This window comes from Monodon monoceros, unplaced genomic scaffold (assembly GCF_005190385.1).
Source record: "Monodon monoceros isolate NGI ecotype Baffin Bay Population unplaced genomic scaffold, NGI_Narwhal_1 Super_Scaffold_12, whole genome shotgun sequence".
Taxonomy (NCBI): domain Eukaryota; kingdom Metazoa; phylum Chordata; class Mammalia; order Artiodactyla; family Monodontidae; genus Monodon; species Monodon monoceros.
The window spans coordinates 105980238-106005785 of NW_021703768.1; the positions used below are offsets into that span (position 1 = coordinate 105980238).

Below are 25548 nucleotides of genomic sequence, written 5' to 3' on the forward strand. Positions count from 1 at the left end.
AAGTTTTCCACTAAATAACTTGACTTTGCTCCTATAGCCAATACTACATTAAAGTTAATGTAATAATGCAGTGTTTCAGTGTTTGAAAATAACAAACATCAACAGACTTTAAAGACTTCCTTGCCAGCAAAATCTGTCATTTCTGCTAATAAAAACAAATCACAACAACTTCTGAATATACGTTTAAAGGTAAGTTTTGAAAGATACAAAAAATCTTGAGGAAATAGAGTTTAGCTACTAGCTAACTTTTACATTCTCATTTCTGAAGTTGTAAATTAACCACGGAAATATTTTACTTTAAGGAGAGGTTTTCAACCTAGGATAAGCTACAGTATCATCTCATTTGTGGTTTTGATCTCCTTTATATTTCCAGCTTCAACTAAGGGAGGCTGATGGTTTGCTTCATTTTTTTCTTCATAAGCAAATTCATGAAACCTCAGTGTGAGATTTACGGGTTTTTAAAAAATTGTCATTAGGTAAATTAATAGACAAATGAAAGTAGTTCCCATAGTGATAACCGAGCAACCACCTCCACTGGCAGGAGTTTTGTTTGGTTGCTGATCTGTTGCATCTGCCATGTGTGAAATGAACGGAAGATCATTCAGGAAATTCAATATACCCACAGGAAGAAGCCAAATATGTCAGCTTATTTTGGGAACCATTCTATCATGAGGATACATTTGTTCTCGGAGCAGCCTCAGAACGCCTCCCTTTTATCAGACTGTGTCTTGATTAAAAGGACAGCTGATGTCTACTACATAGAGAATGGTTTTCTCTTGACAAATTGGTCTTATTGTCAATAAATATTTCATTGTTAAATATTTGTTTTTTGTCTGTTTTCAGCAGCACAGATTGAAAGATGGCTCCTGGAAGGCTCGGCACAGTCATCTCATAAATTACCACTAGTAAATCCTTATAATAATGCATAGGGCAATTTAATCTTATAAACAATATACTGCTGAAGAAGCAGACATGGGAATGTAACTGCTATTTCTTTACCTTTTTTATTTTTAAGTTTTAGACTTGCAGTATAGTTCACCAAAATTCATTTAGTAACTAAAATTTAGAAACCAATTTAGAAGCTATTGTGTTTTTACAAGAGCCTTTAGATGAAAGCAAATAATTGTATATTAATTGTAGTTAAAATTAAGAATGACAATTATTAAGGCACTTTGTTATGTTTTTTATTCTCTTGAATTATTTTCTTTCCTTTACTTATAATTTCTACCCAATTTTGGGATTTACAGTTCATGTAACTTCTTTCACTAATGCAAATCAGAATGGCCAAAATAATCCTTTGCAAATGGTGAGTAACAAGTGTGATATATTGAAAGTGGTAAGGTAGCTCCATCTTACCAGTTTCTGGGACTTCACACTCTTGCTGAATTGCTTTTAGATTCAGCAAGAATCTCACAAACTTTCTCATAGAATAATAAAATAATAATCAAAGTCTTACAAGGACAAGCAATAATTCACTTGTTGAGGTGTGTCTGGTAGATTGTGAGCATTTTTCTCCCTGTGTGGTATAGGCAGGGTGTTCCTAATTAACACTAAGAACACTGACAAAATTGCTTGCCTTTTTGAGTTGCTCTATTTAAACTTTTTCCCTTATTTTTTACCGGCCATACATTAACCTGACCAAGGTCAAATTTATTCCTTAAAATTAAAATAATAAATAAAACATTCTCAATACTTTTTAGTTGTTTAAGCTTAACTGATTTTTGAATAATTTTCTTCTGTTGTCTAGGAAACACACAAATACTGTCCTGCGCTGAAATGGGCAGATTCTAAGAGGAATCGTTTCTCCACTGTGCTGATACTTCATGATGACGAATACTTCTAGAATGGTGAAACGTTCCCTGCATTGAATAAGTACAGGTGGTGCTGACTGTCTTTCCTACTTGTCATTTACTTTCAACTCACATTCATGTCAAGTTCCAAAGTGTTGTTTTCTTGGTGAAGGATAATGAAGATGTGACTTACAGTCATATTTAGACTCTTGTAATTGGAGTTGAGAACTCTTTCCTGCTACTCAGTGGCCTGATATAAGCTCTTTTGTAAGGAAAATGCATGTACTTTTCTCATATCTCCATTCTCTCCTGTCCTTATCCCAATTCTGAATCTTCTGACCTCTCTTTCAGTGTTCTATGTACTTTGGGAAGGGTATAGAAACCTCTCAAAATCCTTGTCCATTGTACAAGTAACACACACACACACACACACACACACACACTTTCAGTGCTCAGTAGTGCCTGGCACAGAGTAAGTGTTCAATCAATCGAATGCAGTCAATAAATGGTAGAAAGAATAAAGGAATAATAATGAACTACATTAAATAAAGGAATAATAATGAACTACATTAAATAATAATGAACTGCATTAAAGGAATAATAATGAACTACATTAAATAAAGGAATAATAATGAACTACATTAAAATAATAATGAACTACACTGAAGGAAGATTTCAGTGAATTTTTGAGCTGATCAAGATGTTTTGTTTTGTTGCTGGTTCTATGACAGTAAAGATAAAGTTTCATCATTCTCAGGATAGAGAGATTAAAATGGATGTCTTTTCCAAAGTAAATAAACACAACATTAGACATAAAAATTTTAAAATAATTTCTAATCTATAGCTACAAGATGATTGGTAATTTCACGAATGTAATAGGGTTAGTGAGTACAATGTATTTTAAGTAGAAATATTATATTCTGAAAATTAATGATATATAAACTACTACATGGTTACTGTTTATTTACTACATAGTATTATCTAAAATAGTGCTTCTCAGATTATATTTCAGATAAAAATATTTAGTGTTCTTACCCTTTAACTTTTTGTTTCTCCTGCTGGTATATACCTCAATGAGAAAGAATAAAAACACAAAAATAGAGATATAATGACCTTAAGGATTGTAATAGTAAATTCATCTTACTGAATATTTTTCTAGTCTAGATAACATGAAAAAATATGTAAAGCACTTATATGGCAGCATCCTGTATTTGTAAGATATAATCATTCTTATTTCTAATAAAATAATCAAATAAGAAATGCATATGCGAATTATATACAAATTATGTGCAAACATATGCCTGCATTGGCTAGTGTTAAAGCCTCCCAAATATATTTCATCCTTCCTCACTATGTAGTGGCCATGTGATTTGAATGGCATCGATCCCATCCCCAGTCCTAAGGGTGGGTTCTCATGGATCCTTTTCTGTTGCCATAGTAGTTGGTTTGAGGGTGGGTATATATTTAAGATTTGAGTCAATCAACATTTCCCCAGCCAAAGTGATTCAATTATTTAGGATCACCCAATTAAAACAAAACTTATGACTTTTGTTTTAAAGTTTTGGAAGGCAACTCTCTTTCTCTATCTCTAGCCATGAACAAAATCACCTGTAGTCACATTTACTACTGGCAGCCATTCTTTGCCCACGAGGAAAGCAAACTTTCAGAAGAAGCCAACACTGTTGATAGAAGAATGGTGAGATAGAAAGATACTATGTGCTGATACCATCACTGGTTAACCTTGAAGAACCTTTAATCTCTGGACCTCCTACTCACATGAGCCAGCAAATTCCCTTATGAGTTAACTACTGTGCATTGCCTTTCCTATCACTTGTAACTGAAAGTGTCCTTCACAATTAAATGTTCATCAGAACATGTTCATTCATTTGGCTGTGAGCCATGAAAAAAATCCTAGTGGGGAAGATGATTTTTCTGAGAAATGGCTTCTTAGGATTCTCTACTGTCACCTTGTTTGGTTTTACTTGTTTGAGTCTAGATTCTTTATTGGAAGTATAAAAAAATCACTAAAGAGCTAAAAATACAATATTTAAATAAATTATATTTAATTTTACAGCTAACCAATCTATAAGAAATTTTAACAGAGACACAATTAGAGTTATAAAGGACATAGAGTCTACAGAGCCTAGTGTAGCAAAGCATTAGGAGAAACATGAAGAATATTTAAAAATAAACTAAAAGAGAAATTTTTTGGTGAGTGTACCAATCTAACAAATATGTCTTGGAACCATTACTGTTTTTAACTATGTCTATCTCCAATATCTTACACTGTGATAGGAACATACATAATAATAAATGTTTTTAAATGAATGAATGATTTACTCTCAAGAAGTGAATAACTATAAATGAACAGTGGGTCAATCATAGAAGGAACACGAGTATGTCCTCAACAAGAGCACGGAATGTAAGCAAAAGAATGAATGAGGACTGTGCTGTAGGTTGAACAGTTGGGTTTCCTGGATAAAAATCAACAGTAATATGAAAAATATAAGTGCATGAATTAGACTTTGGTTCAAAGCAACAGAAACCAATGCTGGCAAAGAAAAGAAAAATGGAATTAATTGGCAGTATATTAGGGCTCATGAAATCAGCAGAGGTTGCAGTTAGGGTTGGTTAGGAATGGGCAGAAACCAAGGCCATTCCAGAGACTAAGAAGCAGGACTCATAATAGGGAAAATTCAGGTCAGGATGCAGTTACTGAAGGGAGGTGACAAGGTGGAAGTTGGTGGTGGCCTGAATGAAAGCCATTCCAGAGGATACTATGAATGGCTGGAGAAGACTGAAGAGAGGTGGAAAAATAAGCAAGTTTTTGGATGCATTTTTCTGTGAAGGGGAGCACACAAAGACATGAGGTCAGAGAGGTTTTCATGCTGCTACTCAGAATGTTTCTATGACAATGGGACTGAACCACTGGCTAGAGCACTCTTCCCTGCAAGGGTCCCTAGACTGGTTTCTTCCCATCCTTCATGTTTCAGTTCTATGCTATCAACCGCTCCTAGTTGTACATCTTTGTTTTATTCTCTTTACAGCACTCGTTTCTATCTGAAATTACCTTCTGAATTTTTTTATTGCCTCCACCAACTCAAGTATGAAGTTGCTAAGGGCAGCAACTTTGTCTTTCTTTTATTACCACTATATCACCAGCACCTAGAAAAATACCTGTCATGTAGCAGAACCTCAATAAATATTTGTGGAAAAATTAATGAGCAAGTGGATAACTAGAACTTCAACTGTTTCTTTTATTCTTATATCACTTGTTTGAGATTCAAAGTCCCAGGATCCAGTTGGTGAATAGCCAAGTTCAGGTGCTATGCAGTCCTTTGTCTGGACAGGGTTTGTCCCTCCTTGGGTTATATGGTGGGTGCTGAGTACATGAATTTACTGTCCCTCTAAAACCAAGTATAAGGGGACAGAGACAATTCCCACAGAGACATTAGGGCTATTTGGGATCTCCAAATGACAAATGCTCGTGTAATATAGAATTGTAAGGAGGGAAAAGGAATATTAACTTCCTGCCATAAAAAAGCCATAAATGAAAAGTTTACATTCCTGCTCATCAGCTAATTGCTTTCAATTTATTCCTGTTTCCTGACAAAAGACTTTAGGACCAAGGGGTAAGCAAGTCTCTCTGCTCACACAGATAAACATCCCTCTCCATTAAAACAGGCTGGAAGCCTGGAGATAATGAGACCCACTGTGCCAAGCAATCAGCAACACAGGGAAGAGGTCACAAAAATGACAAGAAAGCTGGCTAATTCTTGAGAGAAACAGAAGGAAAATCGTTGCAATCAGTTGAAAAATGTTTGGGTTGTTAAGGTTCATGGAATGAGCAATTCATGTACTTGTTTGTAAGATGTTATTGTGGTTTTCTTCTCACCTTCATGACCTCCTCTTGTCCTCCCATATAGCTCAGACACACCCTGACTCCCAGCCACAGGCACTGTCACCTTGTGTCCATTACAATGAAAACATAGCCAACTTCCCTAGGTCAACTCTGTGAAACGTGCTCATTTGTCTCCACAGGACGGTACCTCCACAGGAGGAATACCTATGAGGTACTTCTGTTTGCTTTCATTAATTTATTCTTTTTGGTGCTAGGGATCTGTTAAGTTAGAATACCCTTTGGGAAATCCAAGACTTTCTCCATTTGCTCTTTTTGCAATAGAACATTCATGGCTACTAGAATGACAGCCTTGATGGAATGATGAACAGATCAGCTGAATTGATACTGAGAACAGGGACCGTATCGATTTTATTTATGCTTAGCACCATGCTTGGTACACAATGGGTCTTCAATATTTATTGAAGAAGTGAACGTACAATTGAAAGTGAGTGGACGGATAAAAGCCAAAGGTCTATTTCCCAAGCACAAACTTTAAAAGCCTCCACTGCAGCTTTGTCTTCTCTCCTCAGCCATTCCACTTCATTGTAAATCTACTATCTGTTCTGTCTTGCTCTCTCCTCACTATATGTTTCTTTTTCTACCTTCCTTTCTGGTCTTATCTTATTTCAGCTCTGACCTAAGTTTGATAAGGCAACCTGATAAGTATTAGAATGAGAGCACATAAAGTATGTATAATCCTTGAGTCCTCCTTATATGCATATATATGATTTCTGATTCTAAGAAAAGATGCACTTCTGACAGACCACAGGTAAGTTTTCAAATTGTGCATAGTAGTCTTTAAGAGCCCTGATGAGCTGATGAGCTCACAGTATTTTTTGTTTTTTTGAGTTTAAAATACTTTTAATGGTGGAAATGCCAATGATTTATATATATTTCTAGAAGTTTTGCTTTAACACCCCCTCTTTTCCTCCAGACTAGGGGAATTGGTCGTTTTTCTAAAAATTCAGCCCAACTTTTTTTTTTTTTTTAGCTGAGAGAACATTTAATATTATATCGACCATAATTATTAAATGCAAAACAAGTTCAGATTTAAGAAATATAGTCAACAAACTGATAATACTTGTATAACTAAGCAATGGGCTATTCTTCAACTGGTTTCTTTATTCTACCAATAGTAGGATTTTTCCTTTCAGGAAGAACAGATCACTAAAATTCATGATGACTTTCAAATATTTGAATGTTTGGAACAATTGACTTTCAAATATTCCAAGACTGCACCGTCCCAGGATGGTATTTCCAAACTTGATGGCTTGGACTTAATGAGCCTCATTCCCAGCATTAACTGCAATCTTACCATTCTCCTCCAATAAGATTACAATCTTACCACTGAAATAAATTTTTAATATCTTTTCACTTTTAGTCAATGACTCACATTTTTCTAAAATATTCAGCATTACTCTTTTTCCCACTATTTCTAAAAGTACATCTGATTCTGAACAAATAAAAGTATTTTGGATTAAAAAAAAGATGAATACTTTCACCAAAAAATAACTAAATTTTAGCATCCCTTTGGAAGCAAAACGACAGTCGAACTAATATCCAATATTTAACTTTATCTCAGGATTCTCAGTTCCATAAAACACCTTGGAAAATGCTTTTAAAACAGAAGTCTTGCACTTATAACCAGATGCCAGCTACGGTCTCTTTGTCCCTTAATATTTAAGATGTCTTTTTGCATCCCTACAGAACAATGTCCTCTCAAAGATTGTGCTTCACATTCCCTGACTCTAGCATTTTCATGGTTTCTGCTGGCTCTGAGCTCCTGCTTTGCTAAATTAATTAAATTTAGGAATCATATTGTATTTCACTTGTGTTGTCCTGCTTATACCTTAGTGAAAGTCAGGACTTTTATTTAATTTCTTCCCTAACAGACAACTCACATAGTATTAGTTTGCATTAAATATTTCAGGGAAAAAAATGGAAATTAGAGTTAAATATTCTTTTTATTTTTTAATTTTTTTTCAACTTTTAAAAAAACTTTATTAACCATATAAATGAGATTAACTGCAGGTTTCTTTAGACCCAATATCTAAAACCTTAGACAAAAACTCACTAATCCATAGTATAACTGCTAACATCCCTCTTCCAATCAAGTGTGGTCATGGGAGTTGAGAGACATAAAACAATACAACTCCAAAATGAACTTAATGATTAGACATAAAATAAGCCAGTAATTAGAATAAGAATGGCTACTATGCAGAAAATCCAGAATATGTCTACTCTAACCTAATATTAATTGTAGTTAACTATCTGATTCATCCTTTTTTTCTTTTTGCGGTACGCGGGCCTCTCACTGTTGTGGCCTCTCCCGTTGCGGAGCACAGGCTCCGGACGCGCAGGCTCAGCGGCCATGGCTCACGGGCCCAGCCGCTCCGCGGCATGCGGGATCCTCCCGGACCGGGGCACGAACCCGTGTCCCCTGCATCGGCAGGCGGACTCTCAACCACTGCACCACCAGGGAAGCCCTGATTCATCCATTTTTAAAGAAAAATTCTATTTGTATTCTCACCAGTATTACCCACATCCTATATTTACTTTCCACTGTGGACTGACATACTAACATTAAATTACATTTAGACTCAGAAATGTTTATCACCTATCAATTTTTTCTTTTTTTTTTCACACACACACTGTATTTTATTTTTACAAGAGATAAATAGACTGACACCAAGCATTGTAAATGGATGACCACAATGAAAGCAACAATGATTGCAATTACCAAACACGAAACACACTCATACTATGTCATAATATTGACATTCAGTCCAGTAATCCTCCACTATAACAGCGCCTTTACTTTGCAGTGAAAATTGATTTGTATATTTTTGGCCTCTGAGTCCTTGTGGGTTTTTTTTTTTTTATTCAAACAGAAAGTCACAAAAATTATAATCACCCTCATCAGTTCACTCAGTCCCATGTAATTAATTTTTTTTTTCATCTTGGTCTTTTGTTAGCACTTTTATGAATTCATCAGTTTTCCATTAAGAGTTCTGAAAATGCTTATTCATTCAGTTCAGCAGTATAGTCAGTTACCAGAAACCTGTACTCGTCAGAGTCTTTTCCATGAATTCCTTGAAGATGAAAATCTTTTATAGGAACAACCAACTTTTAAAAATAAGATCATTTCAACGACTTTCATTAATAAGCACTTTCCTTTAACTTAATCACACAAGGATAGTATCATTTATTTCATTACTTAGCCTGTTCAGTCAAAAATTCTATAGACCAATATGTCTAAAAATAAATCTGCTAATTTCTTCACCATCTTCTTCTGAAATCCTTCCCTATAGTGTTCATTTAAGGAGGAGTAATAGTGGAAAAGTCACTTTGTTTTCAAGGACTTTTTGAAAGCCTGTTTTTGTACCAGCCATATCTCCCCACCTCTTTTTGATCAGTGAGATGTAAGATAAGATTAATAAGCATTATAAATAATTAGTGCTTACACTGCCTTTCACCAGCCATTACTGAGATGACCTTCCTTTCATAAATTGTTATGAACCAACTGCATAGTGAACATCTGCACATTCTTCTAAAATGCACTAAAGTATAATCCACAGTGTGGGTTATTTTATAAGATGGGCTAAGGAAATGGAACAGAATATTAAAGCTGGAAGGGCTGACAGAAACAACTCAAGTGAGTCTTTTATAAATTAAAAGAAAAATGAAGTCATAGAGAGGTAAGACGATTTTCTGAATTCCACACAGGCTGCCACCTAGATGCAAGGCTAATACCCCAAACTTTATCTTTCCACACCTACCTAGTTAGTGCTGATTTTTCCACCCAGAACACCAGCTGCTCAGTAGTTCATAACTTTACTCATAGGGTTGTTTTACCAAGGATCTGGGTGACTTAAAGTTCTACTGAAGAAGTAAATGCTAATTACACTCTTTAAATGATAAGTTTCAACTATTCCCACTCTTATTACTGCTATTTGGTCTATACGCTCCATCCCTAGAAACAAACTCTGTGATTAGAAAAATTTCTGTCCAACCAACCTAATTTGTTTTGCGATGGGCTGTGTGATTAGGCTTGGGTAAGCCCAGGACATAAGAGATCAAAACCCAGGAGTGATTCTGATCTGTAGACTGCAAAGGTCCTATATGTACTTCCTGCCAGAGCAGGAAGTGGAATGAACACAAGCTGACCTGGGTCTACAAATGCTTCCAGGGAGAGATGTAGCAACTGTCTGGGAGAAAGTGGCTGGGGTCTTTCGAACAAACAATAAAGAAGAAGGAGCAGTGGCTGCAGATGAGTTGTGCCAGTGAGCAGATCGCCAGCTAATCAGCACAATTTATCACTTCTGCAATCTTGGCTCAAGAAGGAAGCCTTCATTAGGATGTGGCCAGGTGAGATCTTCTGTCTGGGGTCTGTGGGTCCCAGAAAAGGAAGATTATCACAAGGAGAGGTGGTCTGCTGCGAAAACCACTGCTAGCCTGTAAACCAATCCATTTCTGTGAATGCACCCCTCTCAGACAGTGTGATTGTTTCCTTAGCACTGGCTCTGTATGTAAACATGTCATGGTTTGAGCACAAAACCACTGCTTCTGGCCCACTTTGAAAGCATTTTCCAGAAATGATGAATATGTAGTGAATTTTTATCTATACTCCTGCCTGGATCTGATTTGTGAGATGTTTTTAGAGGTTACTGTGGCTTTGTAATTGAAATTTTTTTCTCTGGGAAGTTAACTGTCCTTTCCACAGTCATTGTGGTTGCCTAGCAACAGGGGACAGCAGAGCAGTAACAGGGATTCTAAACCTCTAAGGAATGGGGATAGTCAATGTCTGTCCCATGGACAGGGTTCCTCAGTGGGCCTGATTTGAGATGGGAGAATGTTATAGCAGGACATCTGTGGCCCCAGGGTATGAAACCCCAAAGAGAAGCAGGTGAGTTCCTAGCTCCTCCTGTTCCAAAAGAATTCATGGGAATTTATAGATAAAGTAGCCTTCACTCTGTGCTTCAAAGAAAACCTTTCCTTCATGTCTAATGAAAACATCAGACAGACTTTTTCTCCTTTCCTGGAGAATGATCCCTTTCTTTGAACACTGATGTCTTCCCAGATCATAGGGCAGGGTCTGACATGCAGTAGGTGTTCAATAAATATTTGTTGAATGAATAAAATATCCCTCACTTGCTCGTCTCAAAATCACATACTCACCCCAACCATTATACTGGTGTGGAAAGGGGGAGCTGAGCCAGCCCTTTTTCAGAACCACTGGAATGAAATGTCAAGAAGAAACTAGGTCATTCCAACCATCCCCAAATAAAAACCCAAACCAACTCTGGCCACAAATATGGAAGTACAGTTCACCTTTATAATCAATCTATAGTTAATCACTAGGAAACTTGCATGTTGACAAAATATTCCTTTACGCTTAAAATGTGGAAATACCTTCCATTTAGAATTTTCTTTTAAGCCTTGAATGAGAGATGGCCTTGCCTTTTCTATAGAAAGAGCTGTATCCTAGAAAAAGCTGTCCTTGTGATATGTACACATGTAACCGTAGTTCTGCTTTGTTAAGATCTAAAATGTAATTTCATTACATGAAATGTGTGGGCCTTGTTTTTATTTATTTTTAACCTTGTGTCTATGGTCCATAGATGATGTGGGAAATTCACAAATTCCTCCAAATTTTATGAGAAATGTTTCTATGTGCAAAGAAGCCTGTGACCCTCAAAAGAGTAACAATCTTTCCGAAGGAGGAAGTTTTTGGTGAACATAATGTTACCAAATAGAGGAAAAATGGCCTGTGATTAACAACTTTGAAATGAATAGCATAGTGTACCGCCAGCAGGGAAGCCAAGTGGAAAGCATGACTTTGCTCTCACTGCAAATTATCATTGGTGTTTCTGTTCTCCTGGCATATGGAGCTGAGTGCTCTGTGCAAGCACAGAGCAGGGCTTTGATGAAGGAGACAGTGGAGGACCATGATACCTTGGTTCACCTTTAGGAAGGTTCGATTCAGCTCCTTCAGTTCTAAGCAGCAACAAACTGGTCCCAAGTGTCTGTTTGCCTACCCTACTTTCTCTCCCCACTCCTCTTCTCATGACCTTGAGACAGACCTTCTCCATAGTTTATATAAACCAGATGGGAACTTGAGCCTATGTTGTCTAAGCCAGGGAGGGTTAGACCTTGGATGCAGTCAACCTAGGGAACAAAACAAAGCACTTTCCCAGGAAATCCTCTCCCAGAAAAACTGGATTCTCAATAGAACCAAACCAATTTTATTAAAATATTTATTAACATGGACTGATGACTGATTACTACTCCATCATAAAAAACAGGGTAAAAAGTTGGGAGAACAGATATAAAGATATTTCACTTAAAGGAAGGAAATATTTATGTTCTCGTTGAATACTGAAAAAAAAAAGCAACTATAAGGCTTATATGTCATATTATTACCCTCTGCCAAAAGAAATTTAAAGATTTATTTCAGCTTTTCTATGAACCCTGAAGAAAACACTGCAATAAAAACATTTCATAAACACATTTGTTAATTCTAATTTGTTTTCTCAAGGCTAATAGGCTTTCTAAAGCTTTTGTTCCCTTAATTATGGTACAACATGACTTATACTGTGTATGCTGAGTTACTATGGTTACTCTGAGGCCATGACTTATGACCATTAAATATTATTGTCAGGCAGCCAAAGCTCCTTCACTTTTAAACCAGTAGTTTTGTTTCAGGTATTATTAAAAGAAGGTAGCTACAAACAGTACTTTTTTCTTGTCTATTTGTGGCACATCTGAATATGCACATGTATTGTACTCAATTTTTTTTGGCTTGCCTTCATTCAGTGACCAAATATTAATTTCTTGACAAGGTATAGTCCTTGTTTTCTGGGAGGTGTCACTGAGAAATGCAAAAACATAGGTAGACAAATAATTGTACACATCATGAAATATAATAAGAACTATAAAAGACAGATATCCAAAAACTGCTTGTGGACACAGAGGCAAGAAATAGTTCTGACTAATAGGACCAAAGAGGCTTCAGGGGAGGCAGCCTTTGAGTCCTGGTGTGAAGAATAGGTAAGATTTTAACAAACAGAGATGACAGCATGAACATTCTGGTCAGAGGAAACACCTAAGAAAAGGATAAACACATTCCCTGGAACTAGGGGTAGTGCATTTAGTGAAAATACCAGTTTTGTGAGTTACATTGATAGAAGACAAAATCAGTTAGAAGGTAAAAGGGCCCACTTATTAAGGTTGTTATCTTGTTCAAAGCATTTGTTGTTTTGCCCAGCAACTGTAATGATCAAAAGTGTGTTTTCCATTTCATGATAAAGAGGTACGGTCAAGTAGAAAGCACCAAAGTACCAGGTTTTGCTGATCTAGGTATGATGCAAGAAAAGCAATTACATCTCTCAAAACCCCAGTGTGTCCTTCCACTAAGTGGGAATTTAATTAATTTTGTTCAAGAGCCACTGATTACTTTGTGAACATTTTAAATGGTTTCAATTTTTTTAAAGTAAGAGACATGTACAGAAATGAGAATAAAATAATACACTCCTCAGGGAGAGAGTAGGATAGAAAATAATAAAAGTACCCCAGTGTTGTAAAGTAAGACTTATTGGTTGGTAACAGCAGAATGAGACTTACTAAGATTGGAGGTTTATTCATTCAACAAATATTTATTGAGCATTCTAGCCCTCTTCAAGATGCTAAGGATAGGGTAACAAAAAAACAGCAGAAAAAAATTCCCTATCTTCAAGGAATTTATACTTTCTGTTGGGAGGCCACACAATAAATATAATAAACAAGCAAATTATATAATATGTTAGAAGGCGGTAAGTACTGCAGAGAAAAATCAAGCAAGGTGATTTGAAAGTATATAGGAGTGAGGAGTTCAATTTTAAATGAAGCGCATGTGGTGGGCATGCTTGAGAAAGGGATATTTGAGCAAAGAAAAGAAGGAAGTGGGAAAGAGCCAGGTGGACAAGTGTGGATGAAGTGTTCCAGGCAGAGGTGATGGAAGCACAGTGAGGACGCCAGTGTGACTCCAGTGTTTGGGAAGGGAAGAAGGGTATGGAATGGAGTCCTATGGTTGGTGGGAAGGCTGAATGGCAGAGAAATCTGTAGGACCTTGTAGGTCCTTACATGGGCTTTGGCCTTTATTCTGAGTGAAATGGAATCCTTTATTGGATTTTTTAGCAGAGGAGTGAAATAATTTTTCTATTTATTTATATTAATTAATTAATTAATTTTTGGCTGTGTTGGGTCCTTGTTGCTGCACGCGGGCTTTCTCTAGTTGCAGCAAGTGGGGGCTACTCTTCATTGCAGCGCACGGGCTTCTCATTGCGGTGGCTTCTCTTATTGCGGGGCATGGGCTCTAGGCATACGGGCTTCAGTAGTTGTGACTTGCAGGCTCTAGATCGCAGGCTGAGTAGCTGTGGCGCATGGGCTTAGTTGCTCCGCGGCATGTGGGAATCTTCCTGGACCAGGGCCTGAACCTGTGTCCCCTGCATTGGCAGGAGGATTCTTAACCACTGCGCCACCAGGGAAGTCCCATCATTTTTCTTATGGATGATGTATATTGAAAATAGAAGGTAAGGGGCAAAGACACAACCAGAGAGAGCCATTTAGGAGGTTAATGCAACAGTCCAGGTAAGAGCTGGATGGTAGCTTGAGGCTTGAACCATTTCGTTAACAATGAAGGTGGTGAAAATCGGCTGGGTACTGGATATATTATGATGGCAGAGCCCAGAATTTTCTGTTGGATTGGATTTGGGTTCTGAGACAAAACAGAAGGTCAAGGTTTTAGCCTAAACAACAGGAAGGATGATGTCATCATCAACCGAGATGCGGAAGACTGCAAGTAGAGCAGATTTGGAGTAGGAATCAGAAGTTAGGTTTTAGAAATGTTGAAAGTGAGATATCCATTAGACATCCTGGTGGAGATGTCAGGAAGACAACTGAAAGAATGCATCTGGAATTCAAGGCAGAAGTCTGCCCTGGAAATATGTATTGGGGAGTGATCAGCATATTGATACTATTTAAATCCCTGAAGTTGGAGGAGTTCACCAAGGGAGTGAATGTGAGTAGAGAAGAGAGGAAGCCCTGGAGCATGCCAATGTTGAGGGCTCAGGAAGAGGAGAAAGAACCATCAAAGGAAACTGAGAACGAGCAGCAAGTGGGATGGGAAGGAAGCCTGGGACCTTAGGATGTCCTGGGAGCCAAGTGAAGAAAGCATTTCAAGTAGGGGCTGTTGAACCATGTCAAAAGTTTTAAGATGAGTTGTGATACATGACCACTGGATACAGTAATGTGGAGCTCACTAGTGAATTCAATAAGTGCAGTTTCTGTGGAATGGTACTTGTGAGAGTCTGAATGGAGTGGCTTTAACAAAAAATAGGAAGAAGAATTAGAGACAGTTAGAATATAGTTTTGCTTTAATGGGGGTCAGAGTAATCAAGCAGAAACTAAAGGGTTAAGAGGGCTCAAGATGCAATAAATAACAGCATGTTTGTAAACCATTGGAAATGATGCAGGAGAGAGAGAAAGAGAAATTGACTGAGAAAAAGTGTAGAAGATAAAGAATTCCCTAAGTCTGCTGTTTCATAGGATATTCTTTCCTCTCTCTTCTTTTTTTTTTTTAGTTGAAATAAGATATTTTGCAGGTTTTCAGAACAGACTGTACTGTTTGGACTGCTTACTCTCAAGAGGACCTTTAAAGGCTATTTTATCTTCTTCAAGTAAAGTTTACATTCCCTAGTTTTGATTTCCTTTGGAAATGTTTAGAAAATGACATTGGGAGGAAACGCTTTAGAAAATATATCTTCAATGTTACAGCATAAAGATCTATTTGATGTGGGGTGTGTATGTGTGTGTATGAGTGTGTGCATGTCTGAAATAAAATTTTGGAATTCTGAACCCTTACTTTATTTCAGCACCACATCTGGAAGTTCAGAGTCAAATACACAACAAAGGAACAAAATATCGGTAAGAAACAAAGTTTGCATGAATTCCTTTTTTTAAAAAAGCATTAGTTAGTGAAACTGTAACTTCTTTAATTAATGTTGATATTTTCCTAATATAGTTTCACTTTCACATTTTACTAGTAAACATTTGAAAAATAAAACATAGAATGTTCTCTTTCAAGTAGAAGGAGGTAAAGTGGCCAGAGTGCCAACGAAGGGATGCTGCTGGGCAGGAGGGAAGTTGGTGTGGCGTGCCTGTCCCCATTTGTACTTGTGATCCCACACTGCTCTCTGTGGCCCTACACTATCGCAGACATCCTGGGTTACGTCAAAGTATTTGCCTGTATGTGAGGAAATTCTGGAATCAGACATGATATAGATTGGGTGACTCATCTTATTTGGTTTGTTTAGGCTTGGGTTTAAATCACAGTCTATTCCCGATATTCTCAGCTCATTCTCTTTCAAGTCATCCTGGGACAGCTGGGTCCTTTCTACAAAAGCCTCTAGTCCCTCTCGAGGCCTCAAGTGACAACAGGGTAGGTTGGTGAGAAGTGTTGAAGCTGGCTGATAGGTTCATGGAGGCTCATTATACTAGTTCTCTACTTTTATGTAAGTTTGAGAATTTCCCTTTAAAAAGAAAAAAGTAAGCTCTCTATATGCCCTCGATTCAGTTTTAGTAAGTATCCCCTAGTCTCCACCCACAGAAATTTCTGGAATAACTTTTTCAGCTTTAATGCAGAGGCAGTGTGGTATAGAAGAAAGACTGTAGGACTAGGAGTTAGGCCCAAGTTTGCCACCTTTGCCACCTGCAAGCTGTGTGATCATACCCAAGTCACTTAAACTCTCTGAGCCTTGCTTCTCATTCATGGAGTGAGGATGAGACTTTAATAGTCTACTTCAAATAAGATGTTTGGGATGTGAAAGTGGTTGTGAACATATCTACAAGTGTATAGGTATATAGCTACTCGGAATCGATTCAATTCAACCAGGCTCCCCTGTGGACCATGGGACCTCGCCTTTTGATTTCTCTACTTCTTTCTAGATTCAGCATTCTGCTTTTCTACTCTCATCCCACCCCCGCATCACCAGCTAAGAACATTTGATCTAGTGAGGTGCATATTCAGAATCTCACTTCCACACAATTATTTTTGTTCAAGGTTAACATCTCTTTTCTAAGAGTTCATTTAATCTGGCCCCAGACAGACTGGACATATATCTCAAAACAACAATAATTTTCAGGAAGAGGGTTTTTGGTGAAGAAGTATAAATCAAAGGGAAACGAACTTAGATTAGTAGAGCATAATTTTAATTAAAATTTTGTGTTCTAACTCTAGTGATAGTTTAATATTATATTACTTTTTTTTCAGTGAGCTTCTGTTTTATATAGTGGATCTACTTACAATTCTGTTGGCCAAAGAAAGAGTGTCCCTCACTGGCACTATATGAAATCATGTTTTCTCAGGTTAGTTGGAACCCTTGAGCTAGTAGTTAAATTGGAGTTTTGGAAAAGGGAGACTTCAGCTCACCAATCTCGGTTTACTGCCTTTCCTCTAACAATGCTAATCAATTAGTGCCCTAGAGGTAACCCTCTCCCTGGCTGCCTAAGACACTGAAAAGGACAAGGTGCCGATTACTACATTTAGGATTTCTGCCTAGGGCTCCCAATTAGCTTCCTGGGGTCCAGAATCTATCTCCTTTCAATTTACATTTCACATAGGTGGGAGCCCTGGGGCTTGAAGTAACTTGTTCTGCTCTAGTTACTGAATTCTTACATTTCTAAAAGAATGCATTTAGCTCGAGGTAGAGGTTAGGATTAGGGCCCTGAAGGCCATAGGATAGTCATGATTAGTGCTGCCTCCTCACCCCACGACCCCTTTTAAGTCTTGGAACTGAAAGACTGGTCACTCAGCAGAACAGATTCTGCTCCGTACCCTGAGGAACCCAATTGCCGGTGGATCTCAGATGCCTTTTTTAAATAGCTGTGGTGAGTTCTGGCAGAGAAGATTGGGATGAAGGATAAAAATCTCTTCAATTCTGTGAGGATATCGACCACCCAAGCAGAATGAAATACGCTCCATCTTTGTGGCATCCAGTCTCTGAATAATAACTTAACGTTTCGACTCTCCCAGTAAACTGTGCATTCTTCGAGCCTTTATTCATCTCTATGTCCCTGAGACAAAGTCCCTGATATCAAAACGGCATTTGAAATAGAACAAATGGACTAGGTGACTGAGAGATGCTGTCCCTCTGAATCCTTACAGCAGCCGACGGCGGTGGTTTCTAAGAATCATCACCGTTGTGTGGATACTTTTTTCTCCTCCTCTCCCTCCTTCCCCCTCTTCTGCTTCCTCCTCCATAAATATTATTATTGCTACTTTAGAAATTAAGAAATTTAGAGTCAGGGAGATTGAGGGAGAGTCCAGCTGTTGAGTGATGAATGAGTCATGTGCTGACTACAGAGTAAGAACCTTAAGAGATATAATCCAGTGAGAATTTACTTAGATCCACTTTTCAGGTGCCAGGTTGTCCCTGTTTATCTGGACCTTATACCTTTGGAGGATTAGAATATTATTTGAACCGTTGCCTTTGCTCCATCTTAACATCCTCAGACAGTGAACAGCTAGTGCTTATAAATCCTCTCATTTGAAACTGCTTAGGAAATAAAAGTTCTATCGCAAGGAGGCATGACCTGAACTGGATACCTGGCTCAGGGTTTCTCCCCTTGAACTATTCCTGAGAACTGTGACAAATAGAAATGAATGATGTAAAAACACCAGATGATCTTTGGTTATGTGGAGTGGCACATCCAAAAATGAGAGTGTGGGTATGAATTCATTAATGCTAGAATATGTATGAAGTATTTCACTCATTGTGCAAAAACTAGGCTTGTTATAAAACCTTATAAGCCATTTAGTGTTCAAGTTGTAATTCAGTGACGGCTTCATTAAAGAATTATTATTTTAAGTGCCAAAAATATTAAAGCACTTTAAAATTTTAATTTGTAAGGTCAAACTCATAGCACACTATATAGGAAGTCAGCTTTATAAAACAACCTTAAATTAGCTAAAAAATATACATTTGATAAACTGGGAAAGGCAAACAATGCCTTAAATTGTATCAAATTATATAACTTATGTTCTTCTAGTACTTGGTATAATATAGCATTATTTTTTCAGGAAGTGTATATTTGGTCACATTTCTGATACTTCTAAACTTTAGCATTCTGAAATGGCTTTCAAAAGATTCTTCCCTTTGATGAGCAAACTTTCAAATCATTAGTGAATTACAGTTGTTAATATATCACTTGTGCTTTAAATGAACATTTTAAATGATTTAAAGGAGACGTTCCTATTTATCTTGAAATGAGATCAATATAGAATTACATTTCTGTGTATATTTAAATATAAAGATTTGTTGCCATTGAAAGAAATAGGTTATTTATTTTGCCACTCTAATAGGTAAGAAATATCTCAGAACTTTTTGTTTTGGATTTTGTTTCTTTTCTTTCTTTTCCTTTCTTCTTTCCTCCCTCTCTCCCTCTCTCCCTCCCTTCCATCCTTCCTTTTTCACTCTCCTCTCCTCTCCTCTCCTCTCCTTTCCTTAAGCAAATGTGACAAATTTAAGGTGTACAACTTGATGGGTTTTGACATATTTGTACACACATGAAACTGACATCACAGTCAAGATAATGAAACTTTCCATCACTCCCAGAAATCTCTCACGCTCCTTTGTAATCCCTCTCACCCACTTCTTCCCACCTCATTTCCAAGGAAGCACAATCTGTTTCACGTCATTATATATATTATTTTGCATTTCCTTGAGCTTCATATAAACAAAGTCATACAGTATGTACCCCTTTTACTGACGTCTGTCACTCAGTAAAATTATCTTGACATTCACCCACGTTTTAGTGTGTATAAATAATTCATTTTTATTGCTAAACAGTATCCTGCTGAACTGAATGTACCAGTTTGTTTATGCCTCCACATGCTGACTGACATTTAGGTTATTTCCAGTTTTTGACTCTTTACAAATAAAGTTGCTATAAATATTCATGTACAAATCTTTGTATGGACATATGCTTTCTTTTCTCTTGGGTAAATACCTAAGAATGAAATGGCTGAATCACATGGTAGGTGTATTTTTAACTTTCTTAAAAACTGTCAAACTATTTTCCAAAGTCATAGTATCATTTTACATTCCCACCAGCAGTGTATGAAAGTTTTAGTTCATCCACATTCTCTCCAAGGTCAGCCTTTTAAATTTAGCCATTCTAATAGGTGTGGTGGTATCTCATGGTGGTTTCAATTTGCATTTTCTTAATAATTAATGGTGTTTGAGCACCTTTTCATCTGTTTATTTGCCCTCCTTATATCTCATTTGGAGAAGTATCTATTGAAAGGTTTTGTCCATTGTTAAGCTGTACTGTTTGTTTCTTATCATTGGGTTTTGAGAGTTCATGTGTGTTTTGCAGGTATTTTCTCCAGTCTATGGTTAGTCTTTTCATTTGCTCAATAGTGTCTTTAGAAGAGCAAAAATTATTAATTCTGATGAAGTCTAATTTATCAGTTTGTACTGTCATGGATCATGCTTTTGCTATATGATCTAAGAAATCTTTGCCCAAGATCACAAATATTTTCTTTTTCCCTCCAGAAGTTTTATAGCTTTAGGTTTTACATTTAGATCTATGATTTACTTTCAGTAATTTTGCTTGATGATGACTAACAGCTGAGTCTATCACCAGACATTTCCCTCCGATGAAGGCATTCCATTGCCCCAAAGTCATCCCCCTCCATGGGATCAACCTGCATCCAATAACTGGTTGATGCAGGGCTGCAAAACCTGACCCCCTTCCTTTGAGGACAATTCTGAAGAGCCAGCCCAGCTCCAGGACTCCCCTATGGAATCGGCTGAGGCTGCTGTTGCATTCCTGCTTCTTTCCTTCCTTTATAGGTGTTGCTCCCAAGAACCATTCCCAGTAAGCCCTCTGTAGCCAGATCTCTCAGTCTGTGCCCCAGGGACTCTAACCCCATAGAATAACAAAATCAGAATAGGTCTAACTGAATGAATGAGGTTTTGGGAATGGAAATTCATAGGAAATGCAAAGTAGCCATTGTGCTGTCACTGAGGGCAAGACAAAAGACTCCCCTGGTGGCGGAGTGGTTAGGAGTCCACCTGCCAATGCAGGGAACATCGGTTCCAGCCCTGGTCCGGGAGGATCCCACATGCCACGGAGCAGCTAGGCCCGTGTGCCACAGCTACTGAGACTGCGCTCTGGAGCCCGTGAGCCGCAGCTGCTGGGCCTGCGTGCCACAACTACTGAAGCCCGTGCGCCTAGGGCCCGTGCTCTGCAACAAGAGAAGACACTGCAGTGAGTGGCCCGCACACCGTGGTGAAGAGTGGCCCCCGCTTGCCGCAGCTGGAGGGGGCCCATGAGTAGCAACAAGGACCAATGCAACCAAAAAAAGAAAAGTTGTAATGTTCATTTCATCTAAAATTTTTTTCCACAAAAGAACATGAATAGTATAGAAATTGAAACTTTACTTCTAGAGATATCTGCTAGTTATCTAGATAATATCTAACATTACAAACATTACTGTATCTGGGCAGGTAATGTTATCTCCCCAGATGTTAGGACTTGAGATGTGAGCTGGAGTTTCTACACACTGTCCAACCTCACATATAACTACTTTCATATTGAGATCTTGCCATAAATGAGGGGCTGATCCAACATAATGCTTTCCTGCTCCCATCCCACTGCTGTCCCTATACAATCATCTCAAAGTTCACCTAGTTTAATAGTGTAAATTCTATAAGCAACAACTTCAACAGAGAGTTCAGGTCAAGCTGTACATAGAAAGGTAGTAGCAATGGAATCATTGGTGAGAAATATATTTTTTCCTTTGGCTACTATCAAGAAAGATCAAAACTTCATTAACATTTTGGAAGGTTATCCATTGTAATTGGCTAATGGCTTATCTTAATATTTTATTTTTCTGAGTAATTTATTTCTTCTTCACAATACCCATCCAAGATGGGAGGCAGAGGGACTCTATTCATCATAGTTACTAACGATGTTAGTAATCAGTTACTTAGTCATAGTTACTAATAAACTATTTACTATGGTAAATAGTTACCAATGAGTTATTCTGGATGGAAGCTTCACCTGGGAGTGCACTTCTGCAATCCGGGCAGGCAGCAATGAGAGGAGGGGCCAATTGCACAGCGAGTGCTCAGCCCAGAAGTTACACGCACCACTTTTCCTTCTTTTTCATTGGTTAAAGAAGTTGCGTGGCCAAAAAGAACTTCAAAGGACGGGGCAAGTGAAATCGTACCATGTACCTAGGAGAATTTTCAGAAATGTATTCATGGACAAAGGTTACAGCAATATAAAATTAGGTATAAAAAAAGAAAATAATTAAACCAAAGAAAGCAAAAGGTATAGATAGATACAAAATAAAAAGATTACCTCCAGAATTTCTCATTTTAATAATAAGTTCTATTTAACTTGAGAACAGAGGCCATAAAAAAGATCTTAGCTGTTTAAAATAAGATTGGCCAAAGAACTAGAAAGTGTCTTTTAGAAGATGATCCTTCATAAGCAATTAGACAAGATGACCCATTTTGTTTTCAATTCTTCTGATAGAGTAAATGTGTAAGAAACAAAAGGTCCTGCTTTCACATGCAAATGTATCTCTTTATTTTTTTTTTAAATGTCAACAGGCAAAGGAATTTAGAAAACATGTGGCGCCGAATCAGATTGTTTACAGATAGATTGTTTTTCAGAATTTCCCCAAGAGGCATCAGTGGTTTAAAGGACCTCTATAAACTGAAGCATTTGAGTGTCTGCAAATTTGTTTTGTCAGATGCCCATTATGTTTTTTCTCTATTTGGCTTCTTCAAATGGCAAAAATTTCCAAACAATAGGCATTATTTGGGGAAAGCATGGTAATTTGTTCTGTGTAGTGCTGACACTTTTTTTCTGTGAGGTTGGAAACATTGAGAAGTTTGTGTGTATACACAAAAGGAAGGAAGTTTTGAAATGTAAAACGGAGACAGAATTTAAATGCATATATAACTATATAAAAGTTAAATATATTATATTAGTCGAATGCAAGGGTTACTCTGAATTAATATTGTGGATAAACTCAAATTTCATGTATAATTTGCTCATTTTCTGAAACCTGAATGTTTAGATCAGAGGAAGACAGGGCAATGGAGAAATGTGTTTTGGGGACCATGTAGTCAATCAGTCTGAGTATGAGAGCAAACTTCAATTGCTGTGGTCTGAAGAAAAATATTTCCCCTAACTTCCACATTTCCTTGAGAGACGATATCCTCCCAAGCGGCTAGGACAGTTATTCAATCTAGCCTTTCCCAAAGGAGTAAGTCTACCTCTGGGAGGCTCCCTTTGGATGCTTGGAGAGAAATTGGAAGAGAGTGGGGTGACTTGGGAGTGAGAAGCACAAGGATGCGGGCTCTCAGGCATAAAGCGTGGCTTCTGGCTTCCCTCAGCCTCATCAGGCAGATTGGATAACATCAGCTTAATTTGTTTAGATAGATTTGTTAAACTGAAATTTGCTGCTGGGAATAATAGCCCCAAGTCCTCATGTCAATAGCTGAACTGTTTATGTTAGGTTAGGTAACAGAGTGAATCAGTTGTTTCAAAGTATGTCTAACAATTTGAATCAATGTGTGATGTGTTATCTGTACTTAATGAGGTTCAGAGAAATGGAGCTTTCTCCAAGTTTTGATTAGAGTTTACTTCTTCAAAAATTTCACTCTCTTCTTGAACAAAGTTATGCATTAATGCACAAAGATGAAAAGATAATTGAGTCTCTGGAAATTCTGTATCTCATAATAATACGTACCACTATTCCAGCCCATATAGGAAGAATTTATAAATATTCAAAGTAAGTATTAGAACATATTTATAGCATCTATTACAACATAATGTCCTTCATATATTAAGGTCTCATATAAATCGATGAGGAAAAGATTAGCCCTTAAATCGAAAATGGACAAAGGACACAAATTACAATTTATAAGAAGACATGCAAATATCCAATAAGATGTCCAAGCTTGCAAGTATCCAATAAGATGTCCAAATAGAAAGCAAAGAAATAAAAATTTTAAAACTTAGATATCATGTTTACCTGTAATTTTGACAGATACAAAAAGTATTGAAAATATCATTATTGGCAAGGGTGTAAGAAAAGTCTGATTCTCATGTACTGTGGTGGGAGGATGAATTTGGGGGACGTAATCTTAAATATGTATCAAGTATATATTCTTTAAAATCCAGTAACCACTTTTTCCGTTTATATTAATAAAAAACAAGTTCACAAAGATGCATAAATATGCTTATTACAGGGTTGTCCAATAGTATGGAAAATTGCATATACACATAGTAAAATTTATTGTGACCATTGAAAGTTATGGTAATTTTTAAAATTACAATTTGTGGAAAATGACGTTCATTATTATTCAAATATAGTTACCTATGATATACTGTTAACTGAAAATGATTGTAATTTAACCATATATAACCATGTATAGTATGAATCAATGTTTTATATGTTATGCATCTTCAGGTACACACACACAAGCCTAGAAGATTATACACCAAATACGGTGTCCTAGTCTGTTCAGTCTGCCATAACAAAATACCACAGACTGGGTGGCTTAAAAAACAGACATTGTTTTCTCACAGTTCTGGAGATGGGAAAGTCAGAGATCAGGTGCTAGCATGACTGGGTCCTGGCTTGCAGATGGTTGCCTTGCTGCTATATCCTCACATGGGTGAAAGGGTGAAGGAAGGAAGGGAGGGAGGAAGGGAGGGGGAGGGAGAGAAGGTGACACAAGGAGAGAGCTCTCTGGTTTCTTCTTATAAGGTCATTAATCTCATCATAAGGACACCACCCTGCTGACTTCATCTAAACCTAATGACCTCCCAGAGGCTCCATCTCCTAATACTATCACATTGGGAGTTAGATCTTCAACGTATGAATTTGAGGGCACCTGGAACACACACATTCAGTCCACAGTAACGTGTGGCGATCTCTGGGTGGTAGGATTCTGGATGATTTTCGCTTCCATTTTTATACCTTTTATATTGTCTGAATTTGAGGGACATAATATATTGAAAAGTCACGGCCCAGTGATGTTGCTCAATACATGTCTTTTTTCCCCTTCTCCTCTCTCATCCTTATAATATTGAAGTCCACTTATCTGAACATCTCTCCTCCCTTTCTCAACCTTTTTCACATTATGAGTTCCTGGAGGGTTGGGAATTTGATGAATTCACCTTTATCTCCAGGATTTAGCTCTGGACCTTACATATGAAAGGCACTCAGTCAATATGTGAGAGATTCTCATGTGTTTGTTATTGAAGAGCTGGACACATTTGTCAGTTAGGGAAGAAAATGCTCTTGAATCATACATTTAGTACAAACGAAGATTAAATTGTAAAATATTTTAAAATTAAATGTAGCTCAGAAACATTCTTTGGCAAGGAGTAAGCCCTGTTTTGCCTGCCTCAAATGCCTAAGAAAAATGCTATAAATTCTAGAATAGTCTGCTTTCCCTAGGGACTATTTCTACTTGGAATCTTTCTTAAAAAAGAAATATCTGTGTCCATGGTGGTGACTATATTCTGAATCCTATTAATTTTTCTCCTTTTGAATAAAGCAGCATTTGGCCTTCAAATGTGTTCATACATTCTTTTCTGATAATCACATTACTGAAAATATACAAAAAGTCTCCCATAATACCTTTCTTTGTGACTGCTAAACATGTAATGCTGAGAGCTAAATGGTCTAATCTCAGAACTGCTTTGTGGTAAAAACAAACACAAACAAGCAGTCTAGTACCCATAAGGTAACTTTCAAATTACTCATTACTCTTGAGTTACTAA

At 37.3% G+C, this 25548-nt stretch overlaps 1 protein-coding gene across 1 annotated transcript in view; it reads left to right on the forward strand.

The window, feature by feature from the left end:
• Window positions 1-10535: 10535 nt before the first annotated feature.
• The window catches only part of CCDC192 (coiled-coil domain containing 192), a 196153-nt gene continuing 181140 nt past the window's right edge, over window positions 10536-25548 (forward strand). The window contains exons 1-2 of the mRNA XM_029217869.1: window positions 10536-10597; window positions 15603-15654. Coding sequence (XP_029073702.1) covers window positions 10536-10597; window positions 15603-15654 — 114 coding nt within the window. The remainder of the gene's footprint in view (window positions 10598-15602; window positions 15655-25548) is intronic.